At 53.4% G+C, this 26799-nt stretch overlaps 1 protein-coding gene across 2 annotated transcripts in view; it reads left to right on the forward strand.

Annotated features, from left to right (window-relative positions):
- The first annotated feature begins 945 nt into the window (after window positions 1-945).
- Window positions 946-26799, forward strand: part of ITPR3 (inositol 1,4,5-trisphosphate receptor type 3) — a 78721-nt gene continuing 52867 nt past the window's right edge. Inside the window, exons 1-2 of one of the 2 annotated variants that reach the window (XM_003923153.3) lie at window positions 946-1309; window positions 21350-21420. In XM_003923153.3, the coding sequence (XP_003923202.1) occupies window positions 1221-1309; window positions 21350-21420 (160 nt within the window). In that variant the 5' untranslated portion in view covers window positions 946-1220. Of the gene's footprint in view, window positions 1310-11809; window positions 11833-21349; window positions 21421-26799 lie in introns of those variants that run through there. The other variant, XM_074397915.1, reaches the window with a different exon arrangement.

Consider the following 26799-nt stretch of genomic DNA (forward strand, 5'->3'; position numbering starts at 1 on the left):
GTGGCAATGTGGGCACCCTATCCTAGAAGTTCAAATAAAGGACTAGAAAGCAAACACCCAAGCACCGGGAAACAGAACAGAAAGTAAGCGAGCTGCGGACGCGAATTTGAGGGCAGGACTTCGGGAGCCAGAGCCTGGCGGCGCCGCCGCAGCGGGTCACTCCCAGAGGGCCGGCACCCAGACTTGGCATCCTTAGCGCTTGGGTGCGCTATCAACTAGCGAAGGTAACTTTGTGTGTGTGTGTGTGTGTGTGTGTGTGTGTGTGTTTTGAAAGGAAAGACGGAAGGAGCCAAGAGTTTTGGAGCCAACTCCTGGAGAGGGAGCGGCTGAACTGATTCGGAAGTTGGATCTCTTTGTACACAGGAATGCGGAGGAAAAAAACAAAACAAAACAAAACCCACCCCATTGCTTCATTTCCCCTCCAAGCCCGAGCACTTTCTATTGTGCAATGAAAAGGCTTTTTTCACGTTGAGAAAAATGAATCCCGAATTTGCGCTGCAAAGGGATGAGCGCGCTTCTGGGCGCTACCATGCTCTCAGCTGGGCTCGGGGACCGCGCGGTGGCCGCAGGGCGGCCGCGGCCAGGGCGCTCCAGGGCGCGTCCTCCGCGCTCCGCTCCGGGATAGCGCCCGCGGGAGCCTTGGACTCCGGGAACCCAGAGGGCGGAGAGCTCCCCACTACGCCTGGGCCTCCCAGGTATGGCAGTTCCGCGAGCCCGCTGGACCCAGGGCTCCCCAGTGCGGTACAGGACGCCTTCGGGGACCAGGAGAGCTGGCGGCGCATTTGGCGTCCGGGAGGCCGGGACCCGGACCAGCGAGGAGCGCTGGGCGCCGGGAGGCGGGCCGGTGCACATGGGTGCCGGCGGGCGGACGGTTGGAGGGGGGGCAGGGGGCGGGGTGTGGCCTCCCCGCCTCCCAGGCGGGATTTGCATGTATCTGGCGGCCCCAGACTTCCTGCTCCCTCTACGCTGCAGGTACGCGCGGGCCGGGCCGGGCGGGCGGGCGGCGGACGCGCCCAGACGTGGGCACCTCCTCACCCGGACCCCGGGCCGCGCCGCGCCGCCTCCTGGCTCCCGTGGCCACCAGCTCGCCCCGGCCGCCCCGAGCGTCGGGCTCCGAGGTGGGGGCGCGCCCCTCCCCGACCCCCGGACGTCTCAGTCCTCCGCACTGAGCTTGGCCACGCGCCCCTGGGCGCCCCCCACGCCCACGGAGGGCCGCAGCCATGAGTGAAATGTCCAGCTTTCTCCACATCGGGGACATCGTCTCCCTGTACGCCGAGGGCTCCGTCAATGGCTTCATCAGCACTTTGGGGTAAGTCTAGCTCTCGACAGGGGCGCGGGCAAAGAGGGGGCGCCGTGGGCCTTGGTGCCAGCTGCGTGCGTCCTGCCGCCACCCTCCGACAGAGGGCCTGGAAGTCCCCCCAGCCTCAAGGAGCGGGGAACGCCTCGCCTCCTTCTTTTAGAGAAAGGAAGTGAAGTGTTTGCTCAGGTAGGACTAGGGCACCCTACTGGAGTTGGCAGGAGGCGCTCCCAACGGCGCAGCCTCTACCCTCCTGTGCAAGCCTTTGGAGGGGGCAGAGGGGCCGAGACTTCCTTTGCAGGTGGTCCACGGGGCAGGTGGGTGGCTGGAGGCTGAGTTGGAGAAGGGCAGCCGGGTCTGGACGTGCCCAGCTCTGAGGCCAGGGCGGAGCTGTGGGAGGTGGGCAGGCTCTGCCTGGAGCCCGAAATCCTCTGTGATGCCTTTGAGGGTTCGCACCTTCTCCTCACAGCTCTCTCTCTGTGCTTCCCAGCTGCAGTAGGAGTGTCTTAGCCCTCCCCTTCCAGGCTTCCAGGTCCTGGCCAGCTGCCCCTTCTCCCCGCCTGTCCCGTTTAATTTCCTGCGCCGGTCATCTGGCGCCCTTGGGTCCCTGGTTCTAGCTTCTCTCCAGCACTTCACAAACATTAATTAATTCTGGCCACCACCTCCCAGGGTCTGGGCTGGATAAACAGGGAATCAATTCATGTCCCTGGAGAGGGCCAGGCCTGTAGCAGGGATGGGGCAGGAGAGAAATAAGACAGAGAAGATGGGTTTATCTTCAGAGGAGCAGCTGAGTGATTGGGAGTGTAGTGTGGTTTCTCCAGCCAAGGCCCAGAGCAGAGCCTGCTACCTTTGTCCTGTTTGCAGTCTGGGAGTCTAGGTTAAATTGTCTCATCCTCCCAACCACACATAGCTTCCCTCTAGGGGACACCTCCCTCCTCTGCTGACCCACTCAGTGGGACCAGCCAGCCTGGTGGTGCTTCCGGGGGATTTGGAGGACAACCTGGTACCCTCAGCTCAGGACTGGCTCTGGACAGGGCCCATCTCACCCCACGCCTAGGAGGTGCGGGGTCACCGGTCTTCTCCAGCATTGCTGGGAGTTTAGCTTTGGTCTTGCTGGAAAGGGAATGGATTGTGGGATTGGAGGGCTGACTCTGCCGGCAGGCAGTTCTCACCCAGCATTCCAGCGTGCCCTGGTCCCCTTCTCCCAGAACCATCCACGTCCCTCCTGGTGACCTCTCTTTCACACGTGGAATCCCTGGCTACTTGTCCCCCCTTCCACTAGATCTGGCTTGTTCCCAGCTCCCTAAAGGATGGGGGTGGAGCAACATCTGGGACAGCATCTGTGCAGGCCTCCTCCAGAGAGCAGTGACTAGTCTCTGGCTGCCTTGAGGCCAGGGCCTGCACATAGTAGGTACTGAGTAAACACCTCTGATAAATCTGAGGGAAGGGGCAGAGGATGTGGGGGTCGGGAGGGTCATAGGGAACTATTGGGGAAGTCCCCTCCTAGTGAAGAGCACCAAGGACTTTTGGGAAATGACCACCTCTGTTGCTGAGTGCCTGGCCCAGGGCTGAACACACTGTGGTTTTTAAGCACCTGTAAGGTTTTTTTTTTAGACAGAGTCTCACTTTGTCATCCAGGCTAGAGTGCAGTGATGCGATCTCGACTTACTGCAGCCTCGACCTCCAGGGTTCAAGCAATCCTGCCTAAGCGCCCCCAGAACGAGCTGGGACTACAGGCACACCTGGCTAATTTTTGTATTCTTTGGTAGAGACAGGGTTTCACCATGTTGCCCAGGCTGGTTTCCAACTCCTGAGCTCAAGCAATCCGCCCGCTTCAGCCTTCCAAAGTGCTTGGATTACAGGCGTGAAACACCGCGCCCTGCCTAGCACCTGTGAGATTTAATAACATCAGGGAAGACATCTTACTGCTGCTTCCCCTGCTCTTGTGCAGGCCTCACTCCCAAGGATTCCCTCTGTTGCCTCTGTAACTTCCTTCCACCTCGGCCCTTCCCGCCCCAGGAACTGCTTCCTCCACCCACCTTGATCTTGGGGCAGGTCCAGGCGACCTCTAGAGCGCTCTTCTATGACAGGGTGCTCTCTTCCTCTGCAAACACCTCCAACATCTGATTTTCCACCAGCAGGCATCCACCCTCCTAGCATGGCTTTCTAGCATCGGCCTGTGCAGGTCTGCATCATAATTTTCTTTTTCTTTCTTTTTTTTTGAGATGGAGTCTCGCTCTATCACCAGGTTGGAGTGCAGTGGCATGATCTCAGCTCACTGTAACCTCCGCCTCCTGGGTTCAAGCGATTCTCCTGCTTCATCCTCCCGAGTAGCTGGGACTATAGGCATGCACCACCAGGCCCAGGTAACTTTTGTATTTTTAGTAGAGACGGGGTTTCATGATGTTGGCCAGGATGGCCTAGATCTCTTGATCTTGTAATCTGCCCGCCTCGGCCTCCCAAAGTGCTGGCATTATGGGCGTGAGCCACCGTGCCCGGCCTACTGCATCATAATTTTCTGGGGCTTTTTCCCCACACACCTGGAGCTCCGGGTGCACCACATGACTGCAACCTGTCCTGCGCTCTGAGTCTCTTTACCTTTGCTCTTGTGTCGTTCCTGCCCTTTAGCCAGTCTCCACCTGGGTAAATCTGTCCCACCCACTAACGCCTAGTGCAAAGTGGCCTCTTTTGAGAGATCCAGCTTCCCCTACCTGCAGGGCTGAATTAACCCTTTGTCCTCTGTGCTTTTGAACTGCTTTGGACAAACCACTCTCTGGTGTCCCTCACATTGGAGGCTTCCCTGTAGGCCCATCTAATGCTGGGCACCTTGCCAGGATTAACACCATTCATACATTTAGCAGGTCCACAGGCACTGTACTGGGTGCTGGGGATTTGGTGGTGATTAAAGGAGCTGTGCTTCCTGCTTCCTTGGAACTTAAGAGTCAAAGAAGGAATGATTTGTAAGTGCTGTAAATAATTAGTCCAGCAACTTCAGTGTTACAAGGAAGCTTGTCAGAAATGCAGAATATCAGACCCCTGTGCCCAGTCCTACTGAATGAAAATCTGCATTTTATTAAGATCCCCAGGGGACTGGTGCCTCCTTTCTCAACTCCGGTCCCCTGTGCCTTTCCCAAGGCTGTTGGTGCCCATGTCTGTGAACCCCGAGGCTGATTTGACTGAATTCCGGGGCTAACCCAGTGCCCACTGTGTGGGTTCCAGGAGGTACCCAGTAAGGGCTCGATAAAATGCATTTGTTGAAGGCAGGGGTGGCCTTGGTGGGCAGATGGGCCAGGTCACCTGGGAGATGGGAAGAGGGCATTGGTTGGGGAGGAGGGCAGGGGCAGCCTTCAGAGCCAGAGCTCTTCAGTGCAAAGTGGAGGAAGCCAATCAGAGCCTCCTGGAGAATTAGAAGTCCTGGTAAAGATTGTACATTAATTGTGGGTCGGAAGGACAAGAGGGGTTCAGGGAGTGGACTCAGGAGCGGTGAGACTGCCGGCCAGCAAGGGAAAGCAGCCCCACGCCTGTTCTTGGCATGAGAGTGAGGTCAATGCCACTGACTTAGCCCTCACCCCAGGGGGAGCAGCAGAGGCCAGGGCTGGAGTAGCTGATTACGGCCAACAAAACAAAAAGTGGAGAATTTAATGTGGCTTCAGGCCAGTGGCGAGGAAGAACTGGCCTTGGGTACACCACAGGATGGACCCGTCAGGATCTCATGTCATCTCTTGAAAATCTTTTTTTTTTTTTTTTTTTGAGACGAAGTTTCACTCTTGTTACCCAGGCTGGAGTGCAATGGCGTGATCTCAGCTCACTGCAACCTCTGCCTCTCAGGTTCAAGTGATTCTCCTGCCTCAGCCTCCTGTGTAGCTGAGATTACAGGCATGTGCCACCACGCTTGGCTGATTTTGTATTTTTAGTAGAGATGGGACTTCTCCATGTCGGTCAGGCTGGTCTGGAACTTCTGACCTCAGGTGATCTGCCCACCTCGGCCTCCCAAAGTGCTAGGATTATAGGTGTGAGTCACTGCACCTGTTGAAGATCTCTTTTGAGTACCCAGAGGAGTGGCTCCAGACCCGCAGAGAGTAGACTGGGGGAGTCCAGGTGAACTGGGTCTTGGAGCTGAGCTTTCGGCACTTGTCAAAATGCCTCTTCCCACCCATGGCTGGGCTTTGGTGCCTCATTTGGAGCTCTCAGGACCTCTGGACCTGGATCACCAGGGGCTGGGTGATCATAGTGGGTAGGATCAGAAGGGACCCTGCCTCTTACCCATGGGGTTCCCTGTCCACCTGCCAGCCTGACCTGCTTCCCTGGAGGTCAGGACCCAAGAAGTATGGGGGTGAATATAGAGAAAGCCCGGGTTTCCAGGCGCATGATCCCTGCATCGGAAACCTCGGGGCATGGCTCTCAGGAACAGTGTCAGTCTTGTGTTCCATCAACAACTTGCTGGATGGTTTGCGTTTTGTTTTGTTTGAGATAGGGCCTTTGTCCCCCGGGGCTGGAATGCAGTAGTGCGATCTGGGCTCATGCAGCCTTCACCTCTCAGGCTCAAGCAATTCTTCTACCTCAGTTCCCCTCAGTAGCTGGGACTACAGGCATGTATTACCACGCCTGCTAGTTTTTGTATTTTTTGTAGAGACAGGGTCTCCCCTTGCTGCCCAAGCTAATGTCAGACTCTTGGGCTCAAGTGATCCTCCCTCCTCAGCCTCCCGAAGTGCTGGGATTACAGGCATGAGTCACCGTGTCTGGCTGTTACTGGGTGTTGCTGGGTGTTTGTGCTCTGGCTTTACCTGAGAATCTCCCAGGGATTAAAAAAAAAAAAAAAAAAAAAAAATCCAGCTCCCAATTCTCATGCCCAACCAATTGAATCACCATCTTTAAGGCTGGGGTCTGGTTGTTGGATTTTTTTTTTCTTTTTTTTTGAGGTGGAATCTCTGTCACCCAGGCTGAAATGCAGTGGTGCGATCTTAGCTCACTGCAACCTCCGCCTCCCAGGTTCAAGCGATCCTCCTGCCTCAGCCTTCCAAGTAGGTGGGATTACACATTCGTGCCCCAACGTAGGGCTAATTTTTTTGTATTTTTAGTAAAGACAGGTTTTCACCATGTTGGTCAGGCTGGTCTTGATCTACCTACCTCATGATCTTCCCACCTCAGCCTCCCAAAGTGTTGGGATTACAGGTGTGAGGCACCATGCCCGGCCTGGGTGTTGGATTTTAAAAAAGCTCTCCAGGTGATTTTAATGAGTACCTGGGGCCTGGATTCCTATCTGAGGGCCCTCCTGGGCTGACAGTCTGTGAGGAAAGCCTGCCTGCTGGGTCTACCTGCCCCTCAGCCCAGAAGGCCCATCTCTTTGTCCTTATCAGACTTTATAATGCCATTCAACAAACATTTATTAAGCATCTACCATGTGCTAGGCAAGGCACTGTTTTAGGCACTGGGGAATCAGTGGTAATCAAGGCACATGTCCAGCTTGTTCCATTCTGTGCAGTGAGGCCCTTTGAGCCTTAAGTCTGTTAGACACATGTAATTCCAGGAATGTGAGACTGCCCCTCCTATGCGGACCGCATTCCCTGGGTGGATTTCAGACCTGCCTTGGCTTTCATTTAGCTATTATTTCACTGGAAGGAGATGTTAGACTACTGTACCCCAAGGCAGAGTCTTGGTCTCAGCCTAATCCATGCAACTCATGTTTTGAAAATATATATATATTTTTTCAGATTAAAAAAATATACATTCCATGGAGAAAATGTGAAAAACTAAAAAAAAAGAAAAAAAGTCTGTAACTTACATTAACATTCTCTAAGTGACTTACATTAACTGTGACTTACATTAACATTCTCTACGACCTTCTAGCCTTTTTTTTTTTTTTTGAGGTGGAGTCTCACTCTGTCACCCAGGCTCGAGTGCAGTGGAGCCATCTCGGCTCACTGCAACCTCCGCCCCTCAGGTTCAAGTGATTTTTCTGCCTCAGCATCCTGAGTAGGTGGGGCTCCAGGTGCCCATCACCACACCTGGCTAATTTTTGTATTTTTAGTAGAGATAGGGTTTTACCATGTTGGCCTGGCTGGTCTTGAACTCCTGATCTTGTGATCCTCCCACCCAAAGTGCTGGGATTATAGCCACTGCGCCTGGCCCTAAACAACTTTTTTTTTTTTTTTTTTTTTTTTTTGAGGCAGAATCTTGCTCTGTTGCCCAGGCTGGAATGCAGTGGCACAATCTCAGCTCATTGCAACCTCCACCTCCTGGGCTCAAGCAACTCTCCTGCCTCAGCCTCCTGAGTAGCTGGGACTACAGGCTTGTGCCACCAAACCCGGCTAAGTTTTTCCGGGTGAGACGGGATTTCACTGTGTTAACCAGGATGGTCTCGATCTCCTGATCTTGTTATCCGCCCACCTCGGCCTCCCAAAGTGCTGGGATTACAGGAGTGAGCCACTGCGCCTGGCTACCTTAATTTACTTAAGCAACTCTAGTGTTCAGCATTCAGGCTGTTGGTCAATTTTTGCTGTTATGAACCATTTGTCCTGAACCTCCTAGTCCATACATGCCTGAACACTTGTCTAGTTACAGGTATCCTCTCAGGTAATAAGTTTCCAGAAATGGAGACCAAAGATAAGGTAGACCTTTACCTCTTAGGCTCTCTAATGTTTTGTGTTTCTGTGGTGGTGGAGAGGTATAGGAACAGAACTTGTGCCACAGAGGGTCAAACCTGATTCATGTGATGTGTAAATGTTGCACTAGCGTGTGGAGAGTAAGATCAGCCTCTGCCCTTGAGGTTAGGTTGCAGAGGTACCAGGCACTTCCCTGGCAGGGCAAGGATGTGCTGGAGAAGGGATGAAGTGGAGAGAGGGTGGTGTGGGGGTTGGCTCAGCCTAGAATCAGGGCCACACGTCCACCTTGGGACTCCAGGGTCTCCAGCTGCATCCAGCTCCTCGCCCTGAATCCTGCCGGCCTGAAAGAATCCTGCTGGAGCCACTTGCTCACACTCTGCCCTGCCCTACATTCCTGACCCCACATCCTCTCCCTGGCTTGGTCCATTGGGGTGGTGGCTTGGGTTGGGGGTGGGGACACATGCTGCGTTTTAGGGTGGGGCCACACCAGCTTTCTGCTTTCTGCTTGCAGGGAGGTTTCTGGGTTTCAGTGACCTCTGCACACATGCCTGGAGTCCCTGCATGTCCACCCCCAGCCCTGCTCTCTAAACTTCACCCCGTGTGCAGCTGGGGCACCCCTCTCTGGGAGTGGGGGCTGTATGAGTGGAGGGGAGGAAATCTGCGGTGGGGGAAGGAGGAAAGCAGAACCCAGATCTCCACTAAGTTCATCACAGGCCTCTGAATGTGAGCTCTGAACCCCTGGGTACCTCAGGCTGGTCATACGAAAGGTGCCAGTGGCACCCAGCATTCGTACCTGCAGTCACAATTCCCTGCAGTCAGGACCCTGGCTTAGAGAGCTTGGGGCCATGAAGCAGGGGCCTGAGGAGAGGGGGTTGCAGCGCCTTTCAGACCAGTGACTAGGAGAGAATTGTGGGTGCAGAAATGAGGCTGGGCGTTCACAACACAGTGAGTCCAGGGTGTGGGCTGGGGATGGAACTGGGTGGAGCTCCATTACTGAGGGATTTCCACTTGGGGAGACAGGCAGGAGAGACTCATTGGAGAGGCTTCAGTGAGGGAGTAAAATGATCAGAGTGGTATGTTTTTTTTGGCCAGCAGGTGGACAGAGCCAGAAGGGGCAGTGAACACAAATCTCAGTCCAGGAGCAGCTGCAGGTGCTTGAGGCAGACACCTGTGCATATTTGGTTAGCAAATTACTCTCCCCATCATTCAGCCAGCCAGCCAGCCATCACCCCTTCCTGCATGGTGCAGGAGAGCCCTCTTCTCCAGTAGAAGTCTAGAAATAGATGAATGGGGGTGATATAGGTAATGGGAGGGAGAATTAAGTCTGTGACTCAAAGATGATGATGGCAGTGGGTAGACTTTACAGATCACTTACATTGGGTGGCTCTGGCCTTTATGAATGCTATCACAGCCTGAGGCGTAAATATACTTCAGAAAAAGTAGAGAGAACCTTTTAGAACACTGATTTGCCTACCACCTAGATTTAATAATTGTTTACAGTGGTCATACTGCTGTGTATTTTTTGCTGAGGTATTTTACGAATAATTACATACATTGCATCTTTTTCACCTCTAAGTATTTTATTATACATCCCTGTGTAACTACAGTGCTGTGATCACACCAATTAATAGTTTTCTAATGGCATTCAGGACCCAATCCATAGTCAGATGTGCCCATTGTCCTCAGTAGTATGATCGGAGTTCACTGTAACCTCGAACTCCTGGACTCAAGCGATCCTCCTGCCTTGGCCTTTCAAAGTGCTGGGTTGTGCCTGGCCTTAGTCTGTGTTTGACTGACCATTGGTTTCTTTCTTTTCTTTTTTTGAGATGGAGTTTTGCTCTTGTTGCCCAGGCTGGAGTGCAATGGTGTGATCTTGGCTCATCACAACCTCCGCCTCTTGGGCTCAAGCAATTCTCCTGCCTCAGCCTCCTGAGTAGCTGGGACTACAGGTGCACACCACCACGCCTGGCTAATTATTTGTATTTTTAGTAGAGACGGGGTTTCACCGTGTTAGCCAAGATGGTCTCCATCTCCTGACCTCATGATCCAGATGCCTCGGCCTCCCAAAGTGCTGGGATTACAGGCATGAGCCTCCGCGCCCCGCCACGGTTTCTTTTTTCTTTCTTTCTTTCTTTCTTTTTTTTTTTGAGATGGAGATTCCCTCTTGTCGCCCAGGCTGTAGGGCAATGGCGTGACCTCAGCTCACTGCAACCTCTGCCTCCTGGGTTCAAGTGATTCGCAGCCTTCCGAGTAGCTGGGATTATAGATGCCAGCCACCATACCTGACTAATTTTTGTATTTTTAGTAGAGACGAGGTTTCACTATGTTGGGCCAGGCTGGTCTTGAACTCCTGACGTCAGGTGATCCACCCACACCTCCCAACCCCTGCCTGGCTGTGGGTAACCTCCCATATAGGCACCGAGGAATGAGAGCTAAGCAGAACCCTTGCACAGTTAGGGCTTGAGGAATATCTCACTTTATAGTGTTACTACTCAACTATTTCCTTTTATATATCCTTTACATAATCATATACTAGTTTATAGAAATAGGGCTTGAAGAATCCCTTTATATAATCCTCTATATATAATCATATAATAGTTGATAGTATGAGTGCCTAAAGAATATTTCTCTACATATATACCTACAATTATATCTTAGTTCATAATCGGAGGAATGCCTAGAGTGGACACAGTACAGAGCATGAATTAAGGAATAAGCAGCTTATAATCGGAGGAATGCCTAGAGCAGACACAGTGCAGAGCATGATTTAAGGGAAAACAGTTATATCAGGACAAGGATCCATGGCCCAGGTGGCAGCGCTCAGTATCGTAAAGATACCCGCTGTATGGCAGGCTTGGGGCGAGAGCCGCTCCTCCTGATAAAGGAGTTGTAGGACCTTGCTCCAGTTCTTGTGGAAGGCTGCCCTCAGAACGGCCATCCACCTTGGTGACCGTGAACTTTATCAGCTCTTGCTACTGTGCTGCTTGAAAAGCATCTTCCCATAGGAGCCATTGGAAGCTGCCAGAAGGTGGCGGTAACCTTGACGGCTCTGTCAGTGCTATGTGGCTTAAAGCATCCTCCTATAAATCTTCTTAGAAGTAGTTTCCTGTAGATAGAAGTATCGCACAATGCACCCTCTTGACTGTGCACGGCCCACCTCCATGCCTCGGTGACCTAATGGTGGTGGACCCCTTACTGCACATGGCTCTTGCCTTCATGGGAACAGGGCCCTTGCCTTCGTGGGAATGGGCCCCTTGCTGCACGCACTGTCCACCTCCTGGCCTAGGTGACCTAATGGGGGTGGACCTTATGTTTTAATTGCTCACGACCCTATCACTATCCTTAAAGATGATTTCACTCACTGCCCTACCCCCTAACCTATACACAATAAATACTCATGCTTCTGGACATTCGGGGCTTGCAGCCGCCTCGCCAGCCGCTCGCCAGCCAGCCTCTCCTGACTCCGCTTATAGGTGGCGTGGCCCCCCAAACCCAGCTGCATTTTCCTTGTACTTCTGTGTCCTGTCTCTATATCTCTCGGATCCTGCACCTCAGCACAGCATAAGGCTCACCCCACGACCCTGTGGGGCAATCAGCCATACATCTGGCTCCCAACGTGCCCTACACCTGGCCTGACCATTGGTTTCTTTAAATTAGGATCCTATCTAGGTCCTCAAATTACATTTGATTCTTAGGCCTCTTCAGTTTCCTTGAATCTAAAACAGCGCCCTGCCCCCCTTCTCCTTTCCCACCATGAACACTGAATTCTGGCAAGGCAGGGTTGTGCTGTAGGCTGCCTCACTTGCTGTGTTGATTTGTCAGGGCTGCCTTTGTTGCTTTGTTTCCTAGAGAGCTCTGTGGAGGTCTGGAGCCAGGGCGAGCAGGCCTGAGGGTCTGCTCTGCCGAGGGTCCTACAGCCTGTTACTCTGTCAGGTGAGAAAGACTGAGAGTCCAGATCTGGGTTATGGAGAGTGGGAGACAAGCTTGGGGCTGGCAGGGCTTGAGGCAAGGGCAGGCTGGCAGCCCATGGATGCATCTTTTCTTCCTCTCTTCCCAGCTTTCCCTCTGGTCTCCTGCTCCCTGTCTTCTCCTTGTCCTTACAGATATGTTCTCCCATGCACCCAGCACTGCTGTAGAGACCCCAGGACTTGTCAGAGAGCCTGCCTGCCCCTTACAGCCAGAAACCCAGGCCTGTGGCAGAGGCAGGCTGGCACACTGGCCCCGACCTTTATTTCTACTGCGTTGTTCTTGCTGTCTCCGTTCTTCCTAGAGAGACTATTGGGGTTCTCTGCGTGTGCAGATTATTGTCCTTTCTAGGACTTTAAGCTTTCTGAAGGCTTTAGCTGTACTTGTTTTTTTTTTTTTTTTTTTTTTTTTTCGAGACGGAGTTTCGCTCTTGTTACCCAGGCTGGAGTGCAATGGCGCGATCTCAGCTCACCGCAACCTCCGCCTCCTGGGTTCAGGCAATTCTCCTGCCTCAGCCTCCTGAGTAGCTGGGATTACAGGCACGTGCCACCATGCCCAGCTAATTTTTTGTATTTTTTTAGTAGAGACGGGGTTTCACCATGTTGACCAGGATGGTCTCGATCTCTCGACCTCGTGATCCACCCGCCTCGGCCTCCCAAAGTGCTGGGATTACAGGCTTGAGCCACCGCGCCCGGCAGCTGTACTTGTTTTAAAATTCCATATATTCCATATACTGCCTGGCCCCTCGGTCGGCACAGGCACAGATTCTTGGTAAAGATATGTAGAGGCAAAGAAAGTAGTTGCTTTTGCAGGGATGCAGGAGTTAATTTCTTTTCTCTGATGAGCCAGGAACCCCAACCAGTGAATCTGGGTTCCTCTCTTAACATTCCTGCCTCACCTCTTGCTAGTAGTGTGACTTTGGATATCTGGAGATAAGGCCCCCCAGGCCTCCCACCCACCACCAACCCAGTGTTCAGACAGTGCCTGCTGTTGGAGTGGCCTCCTTGGGGCTGGCTTGGATCTGTGGTGTGGTGACCAGTGTTTAGGGCTGGGAGTCAGAAGACCTGGGATCTGGAATTTGCTGTTCCATTAACTTGTGTGACCTGGGCTGGTCAGTTTTCCCTCCATGCCCCAGGGACACTTTTCTCATCCACAGCTGGATGGAGTGGGGGTTGTTCAGGGTCCCTCGGGGATCTCCCCAGTCTGTGACTCCCTCTCCCATGGTGCTCTGATGGTGGCCAAGCTGGTAGGTGCAGGTTTTGAGTCAGGTTCCTTGGTAGTCACCTGCCCCACTTCTACCTAGCTCCCTTCCTCCTTATCTAATCTTTCCCGACAGCACTGCCCCGCCCTGCTGCCTTTCCCAAGGCGCCCACCTGGATCTCCAAAGTCCACGCTGGGTGGAATGGGGCCACCCAGGTCTGGGGATGCAGCTGTCTTCCTTTCCTACCTCAAATCAAGGTCTTGGAGTGTAGACCCTGAGAGCATTTCAGGGACTGTGCCCTCCTCATACCTTAGAACAAGCTGTCAACCAGCTCCTCTCCAGAAGGCCCAGGATGGCTCTGCCTGGCCTCCAGCCAGGACCTTTTCCTTGTGACCCAATCCTCCTCTCCCTTCTGCTGTTCAGACTAGTCTTGTGCCTCCCAGTGGATGAAAGGCGCCCTGCAGGGACCGTCCTCTGGGCTCCTGAACCCACAGGTGCCAGTCATGAGCTGAGCTGGTCCTGAATGGAGGTGGGAAGGGGACACACAGGTGTAGACAAGGCCCCTGTCCCCCGCACTCAGAATGGTTGAAGGAGATCCCGGAGGGTGGGGACCACACCCAGCACACTGTAGGCTCGCAGTGAGGTTTGTTGAGTAGATGGAGACCTGGGTTGTGTTTGTGCCATTCTCTGAGCCACTATATGGCTCCAGGGTTCGGTCCACTCTGTGGGCCTCACACTGGACTGTGGTAAGAATGCAGTGAGATACTGGATGTAAAAACAATTGATGAACTCTAGAGTTCGAGCGATAGAAGGGCAGTTTTTCTGTGATCTTCGCTGGGGTACCACCGGCCTCTACATGAGGGACGATGCCGGTGGTGGACGTGGGCAGGGAGCCACGCGGGAGCCTCAGCTCAGCCTTGAGATGGCAGGAGTGGATTGGGGCTTCATCCTAGTAGAGGCTGGACGGTGAGATCGGAGGGCTGGAAGAGGGTGGGAACAGGCCCTTTCCGAGGCCCGTGGGCGGAGGGACCTTGTGGGGAGGCGTTCGGGAAGGGGGGTGAGGCGACGCGGCCACTTTCCCCTGGAGAGCGCGGCTCTGGTTTCAGGGCTAGGTGCGCACTCAGTAGGGCACCTGCGGCCCAGCTAGTTTGATAAACACAGGTGCCCGCCATGAGGAAGAGTCGAGGTGGCGCACTAAGGCCAGGGACATCGGTGCCAGCGGGTGGGGAGGGGTCCCCTGGGGCCGCCCTCCGCGGGCGGCGGAGCCGGGGAGAGCAGGAAAGCGCGGGCGCAGCAGCACATCACCCGCCCCGCCCCCGGGCGCGCCTGGCGGAGGCGCGGCGTCCTGGCAGCGGCCGGCAGTCGGAGGCAGGCCGGGGCGAGGCTGCGCCGGCCCTCCCTTGGTGGCGGCGGCGCGGCGGGGGAGACGGCTGCACGTGGGACGGCTAGTTTCGCTCCGCCGCGGGGGCGGGGGCGGGGCCGGACGCCTGGAGCTCGCGGGCCGGGCCAGGCTGGGGGCGGGGCCAGAGAGCGTGGGGCGGGGCGGGGCCGGGCCGGGGCAGCCAGACCCGCGCGCTCCAGAGCCGCGCGGACCCAGAACCGCTCCCTCCACGTAGCGAGGAGGAGGTCTCGGTCTCGCCGGGTGGAGCTCCATCAAAATTACCTGACTTGTGTCCCGGCCCTCGAGCCTCCCTCTGGCCCCAGGTCTCCCGACAGCTCATCTGATAAGAGCTTTTCTGCTGATGTGTTAAATGACTTCACCCGACGCTCCCTCCCGTCCCGCCCCCTCCCGCCGGAGATCACCTTCCTTCGATCCCTCAGATCCAATGAGTATGCACGGAGACATGGGGGAGGGCCGCTTGGGGGCACGGTGGGACCCTGGGAACATCTGCCCAGGGCCACCTTCTTTGCCTACACACACCAGATGCGGGCTGCGCTAAACACTAGCTGGAGAATAAAACAAGGAAGGCAAGGTGGCAAGGTGCCACCCCTTGGAGGTTCTTGTGGGGCACAGAATGGAGCCTAACATTCCCAGATGATGCCTGTTTTGCTGGTCCTCGCGGACGCAGGAGGAAATGCCAAATGTCCCATCTCCTGCCTCGCAAGTCCTCACTCCTGACCGACCCTCCCTGCTTTCCAGAGCCCCCTCCAGGGCTTGTTTCTCTCCTCCAGCGCCTCACACAGACCATTCTCGCCTGCTCAGCTGCACATGTGGGATGTCTTCCCTTCCCAATCTTGTTTGAATTGAATTCCCCTCAGGAGGCCATGCTCCCCTCATGACCAGTCCCTCTCTTCTCTAAGTGGCTTCTGGATTTTTTTTTTTTTTTTTTTTTTTTTTGAGATGAAGTTCCGATCTTGTTGCTCAGGCTGGAGTGCAGTGGTGCGATCTTGCCTCACTGCAACCTCCACCTCCCAGGTCAAGCGATTCTCCTGCCTCAGCCTCCCGAGTAGGTGGGATTACAGGCATGTGCTACCACGCCCGTCTAATTTTGTGTTTTCAGTAGAGATGGTTTTTCTCCATGTGGGTCAGGCTGGTTTCCGACTCCTGACCTCAGGTGATCCGCCTGCCTCGGTCTCCCAAAGTGCTGGGATTACAGGGGTGAGCCTAAGTGGCTTCTGTTTGCACTCCCTGCTTTGCCGACTGCCGGGCACTGGGATGGGGAGGGGCTGAGTTGGAGAGGCGGGGCTTCAAAAGCTGTGCCAGCGTGGGCAGGGACAGATGGACATCCACCTAATGACCGCGTGGGCTTGTCCAGAGGGGTGAGGAAAAACACTTTGGCCCCCAAATTTGCATGTCTTTCCTTCATTTGTGACCCAGACAAGGAGTTCGGAGGAGAGGTGTGGAGGGGTCAGGAATGAGGATGTGTTTTTTTTGTCAGACAGGCAGTCTCTGAGGAAGGGGACTCTGCAGCTTCTTCCTCTTCCCCCCAAGCTTGTGTGCTGGTCGAGATGGGGGCTGTGGGGACGGCCGCCAGCCTCTCTCCAGCTGCACAACTTCCATGCTGCCCCTGTCGTTCCATCACCCCTGGTCAGTGCTTTCTTCCTCCCACCTTCAAGATTTATTCTTCAGGGCTTTGCTAAGAGACAAGCAGGTAGTCTGATTCACTAATATCTTACAGGTAATTTTATGAATTATTCAAGACTCTGAGCAGCTCCTGCTTCTCCCACACCTTCTCTGATTGGCCAAGTGCTGACCTCTCCCTTCCCTGAATTCGGAGAAAACCCACAGCTGGTACCACCAGTTGGCTCTGATACATATTCTTTATGTTTTTTTTATCTTTTGAGTATGTGATTTGTCTTCCCAATGAGATGTTAAACTCCCCGAGGCAGGGACCTCGTCTTTTACTTCCTGTGTACTTTACTGCACAGCTACTAAAACCAATTAATTAACTCGGTATGTATTTCATGTGTGCCTGCTCTATACCAGGCAGCGGTCTGGGTGCTGGGGATACGGCAGGGGGCAAAACAGGCATGTCTGTGCCCACCTGGAACTTACATCCCTTGGGGTAAGGGTAAAGAATAGTAAATAAAATAAGTAAAATAGCTAGCCAGCCAGGTGGTGATAAAGGCCATGGAGAACAATTACACAGGGAGGGGCATACCGAGTGTGGCAGGAGGCAGTTTGCAATTTTTAATAAAAATGGGAGGGAGGGTCTTCATAGGAACAGGGCTGTTTGAGCCCAGATCTGAAGGAGATGAGGATCTGGAGGTAGAGGGTTCTGGGCAGAGGAAAGAGCCATGTCCAGTTCCCTGGGGGGCTTTAAGGAGCCTTGAGGGGACTCCAGAGCCAGAGCAGAGGGGTGAGGGGAAGGGGATAGGGAGGAGATGCTATCAAAGAGATGAGGGGGATGGACCATGTGGATCTTTCAGGCCATGTGAGTTCTTTGGTTTTATTCTGAGATGGGTGGTTCTGGAGGGTTCCGAGTGGATTCTGGCCTGATTTGACTTATCTTTTAAAGGGATCCTCTCCCTGCTGGGTATGGTGGCTCACACCTCTGATCCCAGCACTGTGGGAGGCTGAGGCAGGCAGCTTAACCCGCGGTCAGGTGTTTGAGACCAGCCTGGCCAACATGGTGAAACCCTGTCTCTACTAAAAATACAAAAAAGAAAACAAAAGAAAAGAAAAAATCAGCTGGGCATGGTGGTGGATGCCTGTAATCCCAGCTACTCGGGAAGCCGAGGCAGAAGAATTGCTCGAACCTGGGAGTCAAAGGTTGCAGTGAGCCAAGATCACGCCACTGCACTCCAGGCTGGGTGATAGAGTGAGATTCCATCTCAAAAAATAAAAAATAAAAAAGGGATTCCCCTACTGCTGTGTGGGAAATAGCCTGTAGGGAGCGAAGGGGAAACCCAGGAGACTAATGAGGAGGTAGTTACTGAAATCCAGGTGAGAGCCGGTGGGAGCCTGGACAATGTGGTGGTGAAAGTGACAAGAAGAGGTCCAATTCGGTAGCTGATTGTGCATTTTGAAGATGCAGCCCACAGGATTTCCTGACAGGTTAAGTGAGGTGTGAGTGGAAGAGAGAAGCCAAGGATAGGTCCAAGGTTTTTTGGACCAAGCAGTTGGAAGGATGTAGTTGCCGTTGACTGAGATGGGGTGGACCTCCGGAGGAGCATATTCTGGTGGGAGGCCAGGAGCTCAGCTTGCACAGGCTGAGTTTCAGATGCCTGTGGACACCCAAGTAGAGGTGTCAAATAGGCAGTTAGATCTCTGAGGCTAGAGTTTGGGGGAGGTAAAGGTAGGAATTCTCAGTTGGTGGTGCTTTGAAGTTCATGAGTGGGGTCAAGATGCCCAAGGACTCGAGTGCAGATGCAGAAGGGAAGAGGGCCAAGGACGGAGCAGGTGCTGGAGGCTGGGAGAAGAAGGAGACAGAAGACCCTCCGCCCTCCCCGTCCCTCTGCGGTCCTGCACAGCGCCTGCTCTGACGCTGGGCTGCCTGGCTTCAAAGCCCGACTCTGCAGATTGTTTATCTTCTCCATACTCTGCTTTCTCTGCCTGCAAAATGGAAATAACAAAGTAGAATTAGAAACTTAAGTAACAATATATGAAAACATGAGGCAGTTCTCCAGTATCGAGGACACCACCTGATGTCCTCCAGTTCAATTCAATTCTGACACTATCTACCTGAAGTTTGTCAGATCCCACAGGTGGAAAGCTCAGTCCGCCAAGACTAACATCACTTCAGACACCAATCACAAGTCTGGGCCTCTGGGGCTTCTGACCAATCAGCCATAAATGAGGGGTTCCCATAAATCAGGAGTTCTCCATCTCCATCGTCCCTTCTCCTCTTCATGTTTGATAATTTGCTAGAATGGCTCACAGAACTCAGAAAAACAGCCAGGTGGAAGAGATGAATAGGATGAGGTATGGAACAGGAGGTGTAGAGCGTCCAGGCCCTCTCCAGGGGTACCCTCCTGCTAGTACCCCCATGTATTCACCATGTTCACCAGCCACGCTCTCTCCGAACCTGGTCCTTATTTATTTATTTATTAAATAGAATCTTGCTCTGTTGCTCAGGCTGGAGGACAATGGCATGATCTCAGCTCACTGCATCCCCTACCTCCTGGATCCAAGCGATTCTCCTGCCTCACTCTCCTGAGTAGCTGGGTTTACAGGTGTGCGCCACTACACCTGGCTAATTTTTGTAATTTTTTTTTTTTTTTTTAGTAGAAATGGGGGTTTCACCATGTTGGCCAGGTTGGTCTTGAACTCCTGACCTCAGGTGATTAGCCCACCTCAGCCTCTCAAGGTGTTAGGATTACAGGTGAGAGCCACTGCACCTGGCCCCTTTTGGGTTTTTATGAAGGCTGATTAAACCATTGGCCATTGGTGGCCAACCTAACCTTCAGCGGCTCTCTCCCAGGAGGAGGTTGTGATGGGGGTGGGGCTGAAAATGGGAACCCTCTAATTAGATGGTTATTCCTCAGGCAGCCCCATCCTCAGGGGCTTTCCAAAAGTCACCTCATTAACATAAAACCAGGTGTGATTGAAAGAGGCTTGGTATGAACAGAATTCATGCCATTTCATCTTTATTGCTTCCTATCTATTTCAGGAACTGGATACAGAAATCTGCACATTGTAACTCTTCTTGCCTTTATCACTTAGGAAGTTACACTTTAGGAACTCTGGTCAGGAGCTGGGATGAAGACCAAATATATATTTCTATTATGTCGTAACACTTTGCATTGTGCAAAATGTTAGTCGTTTCAAATAAAACACACCGGGGCTTGGTTCTCAAGGAACTCACAGTGTAGATCCAGCAAGTATAGAAGTGGGGAGAGACACTGTTGCAGGAAAGGCCGGGACCAGGTGCCGGAACATGGAGGAGGGAGGCCCACAGGGGCTGGCCAAGGAAGGCTTTGCAGAGTAGGAGAGCTGAGGGAAAAAGAATGGAGTTCTGCTAGGCCTGTGGCTTCATGGGGCCAGGGTGGAGCACGTGTGAAACACTGCAGGCTGCCAGGAGTGCCTCTGGAGAGATGAGTGCTTCAGGGACCTTGGGATCAACGGAGGTTTAGTAGAGTTGGGGCAAAGAAATAGTGAGGCTAGCTATGGAGGAGGTGGAGGTTAGATCACAAAAGACCTTGTTAACCAACCCAGGGAGGGGAGGTACAGAAGGAGCATGGGCTTTGAAATCAGCTCTGTGAGTTTAGGCAAGTTATTTAATATTCAGATTCAGTTTTTTCCTCAGTAAAATGGCACTAATAACAAGCCTCTTGCTGGGAAGTTGGTGAGAATTCAGAGGCAACAGGCATGAGGGTGTTGAGACAGAGTTGGCCTTTGACACAGTGGGTGATCAGTATCACTTTATCCTGAAGGCTGGAGACGCAGTGGCAAATTTTAAATGCAGGAAGCTGGATGGGTAGATGGGTGGATGGGTGGTGGATGGACGGGTGCATGGATGGGTGGATGAATAGATGGATGATGGGTGGTTGGGTGGAGGAATGGGTGAAGGGATGAGTGGATGGGTGGATAGATGGATGGGTAAATGAATGTCCTCAAGAGATGCAAGATTGCTGGGCGCGATGGCTCACGCCTGTAATCCTAGCACTTTGGGAGGCCAAGATGGGTGGATCACCTGAGGTCGAGAGTTTGAGACCAGCCTGATCAACATGGAGAAACCCTGTCTCAACTAAAAATGCAAAATCAGCTGGGCGTGGTAGTGCATGCCTGTAATCCCAGCTACTCAGGAGGCTGAGGCAGGAGAATCACTTGACCTGGGAGGTGGAGGTTGCGGTGAGCTGAGATCGCACCATTGCACTCCAGCCTGGGGAACAAGAGCAAAACTCCATCTCAAAAAAAAAAAAAAACCCAGGCACGGTGGCTCAAGCCTGTAATCCCAGTACTTTGGGAGGCCGAGGCGGGTGGATCACGAGGTCAAGAGATCGAGACCATCCTGGTCAACATGGTGAAACCCCGTCTCTACTAAAAATACAAAAAAATTAGCTGGGCATGGTGGCGCATGCCTGTAATCCCAGCTACTCAGGAGGCTGAGGCAGGAGCAATGCCTGAACCCAGGAGGCGGAGGTTGCAGTGAGCTGAGATCGCGCCATTGCACTCCAGCCTGGGTAACAAGAGTGAAACTCCGTCTCAAAAAAAAAAAAAAAAAGAGAGAGAGAGAGAGCGAGAGAGATGCAAGATTAACCGCAGCATGGCTATAAGGGGAAATTGTCCTAAGGTGAAGCAAAGAGAATATAAAGTGAGGCCTGACTGAGACTGGGAAGGTGTGAGACTCATTGTCCTTCCTGGGAGACCTGAAGACTCATGCCGCTGGTTTGGTGTCTCCTACGCTTCTCTCGTCTATCTGTCTCTGGTCTCTCTCTGCTGCTGTGTCTCATCCTTTTTATCTTTCTGACTCTCTTTGTGTCTCTCCCTCCCACTCCTCTGTGCCGTTGTTTTTCTGCTCCTCTCCTGCCTGCTTCAGCCACTGCTCTTCCCATCAGGGTAGCAGGGTCTCAGGACTGGGACAAGAGATGCACCTGCAGCATGTGACGGCCCCAACTGGTGGCAGAGTCCCCCCAGGACAGCTGCAGCTCCACTGAAGGGGTCGGGGTGGGCTGGGTGTGCTTCTGTGTTCTTCCTGGGGTTCTCCCCTCGCCACCCAAGAGACACCTTGCCTTTCTGCAGTGGTGCCAGGAAAGAATAACTTGATGGTGGGGGCTTGTTAGTGATGGAGGAATTATCTTAGGGGCTCACTGGTGCCCTGGAATCCCCTGCTGCAGGGGAGGGATGCTGTGGGAGATGGGTCTCTTCTCTCCTGCTGACCAAGCTGCCTTGTCCCCCAGGCTGGTGGATGACCGCTGTGTGGTGGAGCCCGCAGCCGGGGACCTGGACAACCCCCCTAAGAAGTTCCGAGGTAAGATCTGCACTCCCTCTGCCCCCGCCCCTCCCAGGCTGCCGGGTCCTGGACCTGCGACTGAATTTATTCAACTGCATTCAGCCGCAGCAGCTGGATTAGATGTGGCTGCCCTGCAGACCTCACTCTGCTATCGGCAGAATCCCCCTTGGCTTGCACTGCTGCCATCTTGGCACAGACGAACCATTCCCTTCATTTTCCGGGGCCACACCCCACTTTTCAGGGGCGCACCCACTGCTGGCCAGGGGCCCATTCTCCCCTCAAAATCCCCATAGCCGCAGGGCTTTCTGTGTCTGCGTGACTGGATGTTTTCTGAGGGAACAGGGATGGAAAAGAGAATTGTCTGAGGCTTTAGGAGGCCCTGGTGATAGCCCTTCCTTGTGCCTCAGTTCCTCATTTGCATGGTAAGCGATTCAGACCCTGGTTTCCAGAACTCTTTCGTCCCTGGCTGTGTCCTCAGCCCCATCCTGTGTGTGAGTCCTGCTCTGCAGGAAGCTCTAACAAAGCCCCTTGCTGGGAAGTTGTGAGAGTTCACCTTGGCCAAGTGACTTCGTTCGTGGGGCCTTGTCCTGTGTGGTCAGTGGACTCCTCAGCTGCCCATCAGGCTCAGGGCCTTTGTGGGGATTAAACAGTATCCTGGCTGTCGTTGTGCTAAGCCAGGGTGAGGTGCTGTTGCTGTGCTTACCTTTGAGGGTTGAGACCGACTGATAGTCAGACAGACAGGTCCTGGGCGTGGTGGGCAGGGTGGGGGCAGGCAGCAACACGCTGGGCCTGCTGCCACCAAGTCGGCCTGTGTGGCTGCTCCTCTGGGGAGAGCTCAGCTGGAATTATCCTTGATGGGGGTGCTGGGAGGGGAGCTGGATTTAAGACAGTCCAACTGCATCCTTGGCAGGCTGGCTGCTGGGGGCCTTGCCCGTCCCTTGGAATCCACAGAGGGGCCTCCATCTGCAATTCTGTTCCTGCTTCCATCACGGGGCTCTGAGCCGGGGCTTTGGCTGGTGGAGGTTTTAGGTGGGAACCGCTCTGGCCCTGGACCGTAAGGCCACTCTGCCCTACACCGTTGGCCCGGTGCCCCTCCACCTCATCCTGTCCCCTACACTGTTGTCCTGCGCCTCTCCACCTCGTCCTCTCCCCTGCACTGTGTCCCTGCGCCTCTCCACCTCGTCCTCCCCCCCTTGGGCCTCTCCACTTCCCTGCAGCCACACCGGCCTCCGCCTACCATTCCTCATAGTCACCAGCCACACTCCCGCCTCCACACCTTTGCTGTTCCTTCTGCCTGGAACATTCTTTCTGCACATACCCACGCGGCCCTGACACTCAGTGGCTTCAGGTTTCACATCTTCAGTGAGGCCCCACCTCCCTTGCTTGCTTTCTTTTTCTCTGTAGCATGAGTCTGCCATGCTCAGTGTATTTTATTCATTTGTGTTTGCCATCTATCTTCCCCATTTGAATGTCAGCTCCACCACGGCAGGAATTTCTGTGTTGTCGTCATTTCCTGTTTTACCTGCAGTGTCTGTCACACAGTGTTGGTCCCCAGCACATATGAGGCATCAGTGCATGCGCGGGGCCCATCCCTGGCATCACTCAGGCCTGGCTGCTCCATGTCCCGTGGCTGTGACCCACCCAGAATTTTCCCAGTGGGGCCCAGGCTCTGTGGGTTTCATGTGCTCGCTTAGAGGCATGAGGTGAGGACAGCTCTGACCTCACCTGTACCAGTTCCCTGAAGGATGGGTAGAGACAGGAGGCCTGGGCCTCTCCTGGAGACGGAAATGGGAGGGTGTTGAGGCTGCAGATGGGGCGTGGACTGCCATCTAGTAGCAGGATTTAGTCTAGTTCTTTTTTTTTTTTTTGAGACGGAGTTTCACTCTTGTTACCCAGGCTGCAGTGCAGTGGCGCAATCTCGGCTCACCACAACCTCCGCCTCCTGGGTTCAAGCAATTCTCCTGCCTCAGCCTCCTCAGTAGCTGGGATTACAGGCACGCACCACCATGCCCAGCTAATTTTTTTTGTATTTTTAGTAGAGATGGGGTTTCACCGTGTTGACCAGGATGGTCTTGATCTCTTGACCTCGTGATCCACCCGCCTCGGCCTCCCAAAGTGTTAGGATTACAGGCGTGAGCCACCATGCCCGGCCTAGTCTAGTTCTTGTAAGGAACTTAGAGAGAGAGAGAGAGAGAGAGAGAGACAGAGAGAGAGAGAGAGAGGTAAGGGTCCCATGGGTAGGCTCTGCCAGGACTGGAAGGAGAAGGTTTGCATGTGTGTCGAGGTGTTTGTGCAGCTGTGTGGTGTGACAGGCTGGTGATAAGGAGGTATGTGTGACCAAAGAAGACTTGCCCTAGGCTGCTAGTGGACAGAGTTTGGGGCCAATTTTTGACAACAACAAAGCCATTTAGCAGAACAAATGTTCCTTCCACTTCCTGCCCTCCGCCCTCATCACTCCTTCCCTCTTTCTCCTCCCCCAGGCCCCCCATCTCTTCCTCTCTGTTTTCTCAAAGCCTGTGAGTGGAGCCCACCCCAGAACACCTGGGCCACTCTGTGGTCCCATAGCCTTGCCGGGTCCATCCAGCAAAGTGACGTGGAAAAGAAAGATTCAGACTCCATCTCCTTCCCCCTCTTCTCTGCTTCAGCTCCTGCTTCCTTGGTGTCTTGATGAGGTGGGCAGAGGCCCCTCTGGACTCCCTATGGCCCTGTGGGGACCTGAGTGGAGCCTACCTTCTGGGACGGAGCCAGGTCTCCATGCACCCTGTGGCTGGCAGGTGCAAACTGGAGCATTAGAATGTGGGACAAGAGACACGGACTATATACCCTCTTCAATTTTGACACAGGAGCCTGGAGAAGACAAAGATGGGGCTTGGCTTCAAGCTGGGAGTCCTGGCTTTCACTGTTTCCATGTCTCCTGCAAACACCCATGCCTCGAGGGGTGGGACTTAGCAAGGGTGGGGTTATGGCAGGCGTTTTAGAAGTTGGCTGGTGGTCATCAGAAATGGCCTTGTCCTGAAGACTCCGAAAAGTTCTGCCCTCGACCATCCTGGGGTGAGCCTGGCCATTGCTGGGACTTCTAGCTGCCTGCCCAGCTCCCTGCTAGCTTCTCCTTTACCTGCTGACCCTGGAGGCTGGGCTCGCAAAGCCCCCGCCACCCCCACCTCGGGAAGACACCCCAGCATGGCTCCTTGCTTGTAGCTTCAGCTCCAGCCACTTTCGAAGCCACCCTAAGCCACAACATGTTCAGAGAATTATTTCCAGAGCTGCCAAGGCCCTGTGAGGCCCAGGTTGCTGGTGCCCTTGTGCGTGTGGCACCCACTCCAGGCCAGCCCTCGAACTCTGGCTGGCTGTAAGGTTTCTGGCTGTGGCTGCCATGAGACCCAAGCTGCTTACTGGGCTGAGCCTGGGGCACATTCCTTTCCCTAGCCCTTTCTCCTTCTCTTCCCCTTCCTGTTGGGGCATGGACTTGGGTAACACTTGTCTCCAAGTCTATCTCAGGGAAGCTCAGAACTTGCATCCCCAGCCCCGGTGCCCACAAGACAAATGTGTGGGGGCAGGTGCCAAGGAGGGGAATGATGAGGTGTGGATGCCTTCCATTTGTGTGAGTGGACACCCCCTTCCCCAGCCTACACCTCCTCTCTACCTGTCCGTGCTCCAAGTCTTGTTTATTGTTATTACAATTAAGACATATTGTAAGTGGGCCGGGCGCAGTGGCTCAAGCCTGTAATCCCAGCACTTTGGGAGGCCGAGGCGGGTGGATCACGAGGTCGAGAGATCGAGACCATCCTGGTCAACATGGTGAAACCCCGTCTCTACTAAAAGTGCAAAAAATTAGCTGGGCATGGTGGCACGTGCCTGTAATCCCAGCTACTCAGGAGGCTGAGGCAGGAGAATTGCCTGAACCCAGGAGGCGGAGGTTGCGGTGAGCCGAGATCGCGCCATTGCACTCCAGCCTGGGTAACAAGGGCGAAACTCCGTCTCAAAAAAAAAAAAAAAAAAAAAAAAAAAAGACATATTGTAAGTGAACACAATAGTAAAGAGAAAAATAGGGCTGGCACGGTGGCTCGCACCTATAAACCCAGCACTTTGGGAGGCCAAGGTAGGCAGATTACAAGGCTGAGTTCAAGACCAGCCTAGCCAATATTGTGAAACCCCATTTCTACTAAGAATATAAAAATTAGCCGGGCATGGTGGCACATGCCTATAATCCCAGCTACTTGAAAGGCTGAGGCAGGAGAATCGCTTGAACCTGGGAGGCAGAGGTTGCGGTGAGCCAAGATTGTACCACTGCACTCCAGCCTGGGCAGCAGGAGAGAAACTCCTTCTTAAATAAATAAATAAATAATAAATAAATAAATGAATTCTGTACTGTTTCTGAGATTTATCTGAGTTGATACACATGGTTCTAGTTCATGTGTTTAGTTGCAATGTTGCATTCCATTGGGTGATAAATTGAATCCCTTCATTGGCGCTCCTGTAGATGGACTTTCAGCTCATTTCCAGCAGTTGGCAATTGCCTGCCATGCTGCAGTGAACCTCCCTGGGCTCCTGTGCTCGGGTTCCCCCAGTGTGTTCTGAGTGGGGGGACTGCTAGGTGGGAGGGATGCGCCTCTGTGGCCTGAGAAGTGATGCTGTGGTGGCTGTGGGGCAGCTCCCCTCGCTCCGCCCACATCCTTGCCACACCTGGTTTTGTTCCACCTAAATTTCTTCCAGCCTGCTGGGTGTGAAATGGCATCTTACTGTGGTTTTGATTTGCATTTCTCTACTAGTGACGCTGAGCATCTTTTCCACTGAAAATGTGCTCTTATCCCTTTTTTTCTTTTTTATAAAAGTAAGACAAATACATGATCTAGAATCAAGAGGAAAACCTGGTCCCTGCTCTACCCTCTTCAACCCAACCTCCTTTTCCCTTCTCCAGGGCAACCATATAAGAAAATCTAAGTAGATAATTTATTCATTCAGTTAAAAAATCAAGCTGGGCATGGTGGCTCACACCTGTAATCCCAGCAGTTACTTTGGGAGGCCAAGGTGGGTGGATCACGAGGTCGGAACTTCAAGACCAGCCTGACCAAGATGGTGAAACCCCATCTCTATTAAAAATAAAAAATTAGCTGGGCATGGTGGCACATGCCTGTGATCCCAGCTACTTGGGAGGCTAAGGAAAAGAATTGCTTAAACCCAGGAGGCGGAAGTTGCAGTGACCCAAGATCACACCACTGTACTCCAGCCTAGGCGACAGTGTCTGGAATGTTCCATTAACACTAACATATATCCAGATTTTCCCTTCTTTTACAGAAAGATAGCATTTTATATATACTATTCTGTTTTTTTGCTGGTTTTGCTTTATAAATCTTGCTGTGGACAGATCATACTGGAGATCTTTCTCTGCTAATATAT

The sequence above is a fragment of the Saimiri boliviensis genome, chromosome 4, assembly GCF_048565385.1.
Source record: "Saimiri boliviensis isolate mSaiBol1 chromosome 4, mSaiBol1.pri, whole genome shotgun sequence".
Lineage (NCBI taxonomy): Eukaryota > Metazoa > Chordata > Mammalia > Primates > Cebidae > Saimiri > Saimiri boliviensis.